This window comes from Syngnathoides biaculeatus, chromosome 19, assembly GCF_019802595.1.
Source record: "Syngnathoides biaculeatus isolate LvHL_M chromosome 19, ASM1980259v1, whole genome shotgun sequence".
NCBI lineage: Eukaryota > Metazoa > Chordata > Actinopteri > Syngnathiformes > Syngnathidae > Syngnathoides > Syngnathoides biaculeatus.
Genome location: NC_084658.1, coordinates 8,861,949 through 8,869,928, shown reverse-complemented (window position 1 = coordinate 8,869,928; position 7,980 = coordinate 8,861,949). Strand labels below are relative to the sequence as shown.

Genomic DNA, 7,980 nt, shown 5'->3' with positions numbered 1-7,980 from the left:
ATTACTTTACCTATTTGACAAGTTCCTGTAATTGGCTGACGACTTGTTCAGGGTGTACCCTGCCTCCTGCCTGAAGATAGCTGGTATAGGCTCCAGCACTCCCATGACCTTTGTGAGGATATGTGGCTCAGAAAATGAATGGATAATTGACAAGCTAGTAGAGGAATGAGTCAAAGTGGCATCTCTTTTTATTTAATAATATACAATACGCTATTTTTCAAGGTATGAATATGCACATGAAATCAGATATACCATAGAGATTTTAATGATACACCAGATTCACCCTGTAGTGTACCCTGTTTATGAAAAATAATTCAAAAGAATGTCCACCTGAGGGCGCCGTTGTTACTAAATGGTCCCCGTATGTGCATGGATGGGATGCACATATATTGTACCCGTAGGTAGATGGTCAGATGCTTTTTAGAATGTCCAAAACATTTCATGTCTTACTTTGAACGATTAACCTGAAGCCTTTACACATTATAATAGCGTGCAACTGATGTAATCTGTATCAAGGCACAACAAAATACAATTGTGCTATAAAAATTTATAATGAAGAAATCTGCAATCAATGAAATAACTAAGAAAATGATATAAGGCATGAGCACATGGTGGAAGAAACTTCATATACTACTGTAATTACATTGAAACATATGTTATGAATGTTTACAATGTTCCATTTGAATGCTATTAAAGCTAAAAAAAAATATTTTTGGGGTGGGAAATTCGTTACACAGAAGACATCTTTTGAATTTTCAATTAGTATTTGTTGCTGAGTTTCAATTGGGGCTTTTATCTGGTTAATCTGGTATTGCTTGTCCTAATGACCTGATTTCCGTTGAAAGAAAAAAAGAAAGAAAACTATTAGCAATACAAAGCCCCTCAGTAAGACTCTGACAGCCGTGTCTAAACGCTTATGAAGTCAGGCTTACAATGAAGGGTAAAGAAAAAAACTCAAATTGGTTGCCATTTATGACAAGAAAGTGTAACAACCGCGAGAAGGATCCATTGATTTGTGACGTTACTTTACTATTTCAAAAAGCATCTGCGATTTTAAGAGTAAGATTCAGTAAGTGGAAGTGATTCCCATTTTGTATTTTAACTGGAAAGCACAATGCTAAACATCAGTATTGCAACAAAAAAGTAAGGCAAAAGGAAAAAAAGACAAACCTGAATTGCCTTAAATGTGATATTTAACTGCTGGAGATGTGATATTACTTGTATGGGCATCACATTTGAGTCATTAAGTGTAACACTTTTGAAAATATTGTACAAAAAGGTTGAATCACTGTTCATTCATGTCCTCAAAATAATTACTTCATCAGGATATTGTGCAGGACCAACAAATCCAGCAAAAGGTCCCCCCCCCCCCAAAAAAAAAAAAAATCATTGCTTTATTACTTTACCTATTTGACAAGTTCCTGTAATTGGCTGACGACTTGTTCAGGGTGTACCCTGCCTCCTGCCTGAAGATAGCTGGTATAGGCTCCAGCACTCCCATGACCTTTGTGAGGATATGTGGCTCAGAAAATGAATGGATAATTGACAAGCTAGTAGAGGAATGAGTCAAAGTGGCATCTCTTTTTATTTAATAATATACAATACGCTATTTTTTTAAGGTATGAATATGCACATGAAATCAGATATACCATAGAGATTTTAATGATACACCAGATTCACCCTGTAGTGTACCCTGTTTATGAAAAATAATTCAAAACAATGTCCACCTGAGGGCGCCGTTGTTACTAAATGGTCCCCGTATGTGCATGGATGGGATGCACATATATTGTACCCGTAGGTAGATGGTCAGATGCTTTTTAGAATGTCCAAAACATTTCATGTCTTACTTTGAACGATTAACCTGAAGCCTTTACACATTATAATAGCGTGCAACTGATGTAATCTGTATCAAGGCACAACAAAATACAATTGTGCTATAAAAATTTATAATGAAGAAATCTGCAATCAATGAAATAACTAAGAAAATGATATAAGGCATCAGCACATGGGGGAAGAAACTTCATATACTACTGTAATTACATTGAAACATATGTTATGAATGTTTACAATGTTCCATTTGAATGCTATTAAAGCTAAAAAAAAAATATTTTTGGGGTGGGAAATTCGTTACACAGAAGACATCTTTTGAATTTCCAATTAGTATTTGTTGCTGAGTTTCAATTGGGGCTTTTATCTGGTTAATCTGGTATTGCTTGTCCTAATGACCTGATTTCCGTTGAAAGAAAAAAAGAAAGAAAACTATTAGCAATACAAAGCCCCTCAGTAAGACTCTGACAGCCGTGTCTAAACGCTTATGAAGTCAGGCTTACAATGAAGGGTAAAGAAAAAAACTCAAATTGGTTGCCATTTATGACAAGAAAGTGTAACAACCGCGAGAAGGATCCATTGATTTGTGACGTTACTTTACTATTTCAAAAAGCATCTGCGATTTTAAGAGTAAGATTCAGTAAGTGGAAGTGATTCCCATTTTGTATTTTAACTGGAAAGCACAATGCTAAACATCAGTATTGCAACAAAAAAGTAAGGCAAAAGGAAAAAAAAACAAACCTGAATTGCCTTAAATGTGATATTTAACTGCTGGAGATGTGATATTACTTGTATGGGCATCACATTTGAGTCATTAAGTGTAACACTTTTGAAAATATTGTACAAAAAGGTTGAATCACTGTTCATTCATGTCCTCAAAATAATTACTTCATCAGGATATTGTGCAGGACCAACAAATCCAGCAAAAGGTCCCCCCCCCCCCAATATTATATATAGCAGCAATATGTATTGAAATAAACATGTTTCTTTGATACACCGACTGTCCATTTCTATTATGTCTAACACACCCCTTTTCAAAGTTTCACATAGACGAATAATTTCAAAACTTTGTCCACTGTTAATGTAATCTGCTGTAACCTGTACAGGTCAATTGATGAAAGACAGAGTGGAGGTAAAAAAAATAAATAATGTGGCTGCACAAGTGTGCACACCCTCTTCTAATTGGAGAAGTGACTGTTCAGAATGAACCACATTCAAATTCATGTTAAATTAGAATCAGCACACACTTGCCACGATTTTAAGTGTCTTTGATGAAAAAAAAAAAAAAGTACAGATGTTCTAGTAGGCTTTTCATGTCATTTTTGGAGTCACATCACAGCAGAAGCCACGATCTGCAAGGACCGTCCACAGAATTAGATGAATCTCACTGTTCAGAGGTATCTGTGAGAAGAATAAAAAGTACACAGCCATCATCTAGCGGAGAAGATACAGCACAACAGTGACATTAAGGAACGGATGTCCCTTGCAAACCTAAAGAAAAGCCGAGTTGAAAACTGGTCAGTGGAGAAAACCTAAAATGTGAATCCGAAAGCTCAAAATGGCAAACGTTTTGTGTCATATGAGCTTGTAAAGATAAAGACATCGCTCAAGTCCGCTTCGGGCAAATGAAGTTGTGCCCTCATCGTGAAGCTTGCTGTCTTGCCACAAGAAGGTGTGACATAGCCACACCCGGTGGTCACTCCCCCATCCAGTGTGAGGCAGCAGGCCGAGCATTGTGAAGGTAGGTGAGATCGAGGAAGCGCCAAGCTCATTATCTCCTTCCAAAAGGAGACAGCGAGAGGACAAAGATCAGGAGATATCAGCTTCCACAAAGACGACTCCAGGCTGAATGAAAAAGGGTGCAGGCAAGTGATTTACTATGGGAGCCTCCACCCACGTCAGCATAAAACAGATGAGGCTGTCAAACACGCCGTTCACTTCAGCTGACTTGACTCTTCGCATTCAGTGAGGGACTGTGGGGGGCTTGACCCTAAGAAGCTGAGCTTTGATCGAAGTGAAACCGTAGCAGACATCCCAGAGGGCAACTCTGGTCCTTTTGCTGGCCTCTATTTTGAGTAATGTCGCTCCTCTAAATCTTGCTCGCCCCTAAAATAGAGTGACGAGCTGTCCCCATAAATACAGAAAAAGACTTATGGGCGTCCATGGATATTTTATGATCCTGAGTTGGCTTCACAGGGCTGTTGCAATGTCCTTCACTTTTGACGGACTTTACTTACTTTAATTGGTATCAGAAGCTGGAGCCGGACTGATACAGATTTTTCTTAGGCTGATTCCAGCAGCACAGTAAAATTCTAATAACTGATTCATCAGTCGATGATGAATCATGAATGAAAAAATAATTCCCCTTAAGACAACAATAACCATATGAGTCATGGGTCAAATATTTTACTGTCTTCCAATACTTTGTCCTTTAGCATTTAACTTTGAGACAAAAATGGGTCATAACCGGATGATTAATTCTAGATTTTGTTTGTTTGAATGTCATCTTCTTTTAACCAATGTTGTAATGTGTAATGTGCAAAAAAAAAACAATTGGCAAAGATTGCTAATGCTATTAATCCATTTCACACACGCCAAAACACTTTTTGCAACACCGTAACAGACATAATTAACTATAATTAAGAAAAACAGCACTGTATTGTAAAAAACAAAACAAGAGAAAATGTAAATACATTATTTAAGAAAAGACTTCAGAGTAATTACACTAGTCACAACAACAACTGTGATGTATGTGTGCTTTTAAGTGGGCTAGCCTAATATTGACTAGGAACTAAATGTGAGTTTTGGCTCACCATAGCTGCTTGCGAGAGTTTTTATTTTGTGTTTGTTGACTATTTGCACCATTCAATAAATAAGATTGCTGAATGTTGCTTTATTTTTCCCCCACTTCAATTGTGCTGGGTTGTTCTTCGAGCTTGGTCATAACTCGGCTCGCCACAACAACACATGAAAATCTAGCAAGCGATGGCTAACAGTAACTCGTGGAAAAAGTCAGAAGTTGGGGCTTTTTAAAAGGTCAACCAAACAACCAGAGATAGGCACAAAGGCTCCTGACATGACCTTTGACCTCAAGCACAAGAGGCGCCCATAGGTGGAATTACAGGGCGAGGTCAAAGTCTCTTTTACAGAGTGTGGTCCAGAGGGGTGGAAACAGGTGAGCTGTACTTTTAGATGAGCTCAAGGTCGAAGTGCGCCCCACCCAACGAGGCTTGAGGCTCATGCATCTTCCCTTTCACGTCTCGAGGGAGGTATTCTTGACACAAGAAGATGTCGCTTTGCATCAAAGGGTATAAAACACGAGCTTCAAAGAGAAGGCAACACGATCCGTTGCCAATGTGCTGAATAAGCACAAGTGACGTACAATGAGGTAGAACGGCGAGGGATCCAACAGTTGTTGCCACTATGTAAAACTGGATCTCAAGTTGCTCTCACTTTTTATTTACCTTGGTCTCATCTTGCATAACAACATTGCAAGTAAAGGGGGAAATAAAAGTCACACCCACTCGGATCTTTTCTCCTGACCTTCATCATTAGATAGTTCTGCACCACTGCCCAGCTCCACCAAAGTGTACTGACCAATCCTCTTTGCACAGGCTCCTGTTGCTGTGGGTTCATCTCTGCTGGGTCGTGGTAACACCCCAAGGTCCCGCCTGGGTGGTGGTGGTGGTTTGAGCCTGCTGCGTTTGTTAACACAAATGGCTTTGGGAGTCCCCGTCGGCTCTAAGGGACAGAGAGCCCGCCCGTCACCTTCCCTCTGAAGAGCCTCTTCGAGGGAAGCAGAGTAGCCATTGTTTCCATTGGTGTTGCAGCTCAGAGGTTCTGAATGGTGATGGGGAGAAGGTGGATCCAGAATTTTTCCCAAGCCCCCCCCTGCACAAGACCCCTTACTGCCTTGCCTTTTACGGAAAATCCCCTTTTGACCAGAATTTATTTCCCGAGTTTGACGACTCAAGGAAGAATTTGAATTCGAGGTCCCCAGGAAATTGTGCTCCTCCTCATAAACAATCTCCAAGACTTTTCTCCTCCTCTTCAGCCTTACGGAGCGCTTGATAGCACAAACAAAATCCAGAGCATTTAGGAAGAGAGATAGGGCCGCCACACCAAGCATAAAGTTGAGCATCACAGTCTTCTCAGTGGGTCTGGAGATGTAGCAGTCCACCTGGGTGGTGCATGGAGGATGCTGACACAGAAACCTCCTGGGGATGTAGAACCCAAACATGTAGTAGTGAGCAGCTCCAAATCCAGCCTCCAGAAATGTCCGTAACATCAATTGAAGTATGTATGCACCTGTGAAGTATCGGACCGACCCCCTCTCCATTCTCGAGGACTTCCTTTTTCCAGCTGTCTTGATGAGCAGCTCTTGCTGCATCTTACACAGCTGAACAGTTTCACCTGGACCCGTGGAGCTCACGGCTACGGTGAGGCCATTTGACACCTTATGGATCACATAGATTGTAAAGATGATGTACGGCAGACTTAAGGTGATGAGTTGTACCAGCCAGAAGCGGAAAAGGGATATCGGAGAAAACATGTCATAGCACACGTTGGCACAGCCTGGTTGAATGGTGTTGCATACAAATCGTTCCTGTTCATCCTGGTAGAGAGGGTAACCAGCAAGGATGAGGATGAGGACGCGCAGAAAGATCATCACGATGAACCACACTTTTCCTGAATTAAAAGAATTGCAGGATTAGAAGGGTCCTGAACATTTTAGTTACCAATTTAAACACCGACTCACCTATTAAGGTGATGCTGTGACTTATGGAGATAAAGATGATTTCCGATGTACTGGATCCCGCCATGTTCGGTCCACCCAGTCATCAAAAAACCACCAGGCCCCCAAAGTTCTAGGCCTCTGGATTAATTCCCCATGCAACACTTCAGCGTTTGTCACCGCTAGTTTTCTCTTACACCTAAAGCAAACACTGGTTGGACATATCCAAGTGAAACACAGTCAAGGTTCCTGTTCCTAACGTCAGACATGATCCATGAGGAGTACCCCAAAAGTGACAAGAGTGAAAATTGGGAAAAATAATCCCGAACTCCTTCTCTCAGAGTCCCCAGCAGACAACTGGCTGTCCTGGGACAACAGAAGACGGGAGCAAGGCCCATTGTGGATCTATTCTTAACACAGTTGCAAAGGCATGTCCCTGTCCTGCGTGGCATTGCATAGATATTTTCGGGCCACAGGACGTCCTTACAGGAGGACGACAAACCTCTGTGGTTTACACATTTGAAATCCAAACAGAATGTCAAATGTGTTCAAACTAGGAAAAGCATAAAAATGTGAAACATTTCTTGCAGTATGACAAAATAAATCATATTCAGGACCAAGCTTAACAAATGGTAAGCACGCAAAAAGCAAAATTCCACTGAATTGGACTCAAAATTAAATTATTTGGTATAAATTCAACTCCATTTCAAGCAACACAAAAGCCAGATCGAACGTTATTTATTGGCATAACGGCAGCCGAATTGAAGAAGTAAACGCTGGGTTTATTGCAAACTATGATACTTTAATTCTTGCACAGGGTTTCAGAGGACGTGGTGCAGGATTTCAAATAATAACCGCAAAGAATATAGACAAACAACTGATTAAAGATTAGTTGAGCAAACAAGAACAAATGATTGACTGGCTAAACAGAATTCCACGATCACTCGAGGAGTCGACTTTTTAAAAATAAACAATGCCACCTCTGCTAGCAGACTGATAAAAGGACATCTAGGTAAAACCAAGTAAAAGGAAATTATGCAGAGGTAGAATTCAGTGGACGGCATGACAGACAGTCAACCAAGAACACACCTCGATAGTAGAGATGAGTCAAGAGGATGCCACAGAGACTAAAGGCATTTAGTACTCCCCACCCCAGTAACCCAGCACACTTGAGGATATGGAATGGACGTTTTTGTTTCTGGGCCATTAGCAACATTACATCAGGCTGTATAAACATACACAATCAGTGTGGGTGACACAATCTTGAAATGTTCTCTCTCCAAATTACAACAGCCCCTTTCAAAACATTAGCACTGTGCAATCCAGTCTTCCTTTCTGGCACCTGCTGGTCAGAGCCTGAAATCACACTGACCTAATCTGGACCTGACTGTTTGTATATGTATGTATAGAGTTTGGCA

The 7,980-nt window shown here is 40.6% G+C and overlaps 1 protein-coding gene across 1 annotated transcript; it reads right to left on the bottom strand.

Moving 5' to 3' along the window:
- Positions 1 to 5,341: 5,341 nt before the first annotated feature.
- Positions 5,342 to 6,650, bottom strand: gjd4 (gap junction protein delta 4). Its single transcript, XM_061805900.1, has 3 exons — positions 6,587 to 6,650; positions 5,770 to 6,516; positions 5,342 to 5,667 (listed from the first exon to the last, which is right to left on the bottom strand). The coding sequence occupies exons 1-3, from the start codon at positions 6,648 to 6,650 to the stop codon at positions 5,342 to 5,344; spliced, it is 1,137 nt and encodes a 378-aa protein (XP_061661884.1).
- Positions 6,651 to 7,980: the final 1,330 nt, after the last annotated feature.

What these genes read in the sequence shown, in the direction of transcription:
- gjd4 (XM_061805900.1), bottom strand. Translation starts at nt 6,650, where the DNA reads ATGGCGGGATCCAGTACATCGGAAATCATCTTTATCTCCATAAGTCAC. An exon ending in TCACAGCATCACCTTAATAG is followed by an intron (nt 6,517 to 6,586) that starts GTGAGTCGGTGT and finishes CTTTTAATTCAG; the next exon opens with GAAAAGTGTGGTTCATCGTG. An exon ending in AACTCGGGAAATAAATTCTG is followed by an intron (nt 5,668 to 5,769) that starts GTCAAAAGGGGA and finishes ATCACCATTCAG; the next exon opens with AACCTCTGAGCTGCAACACC.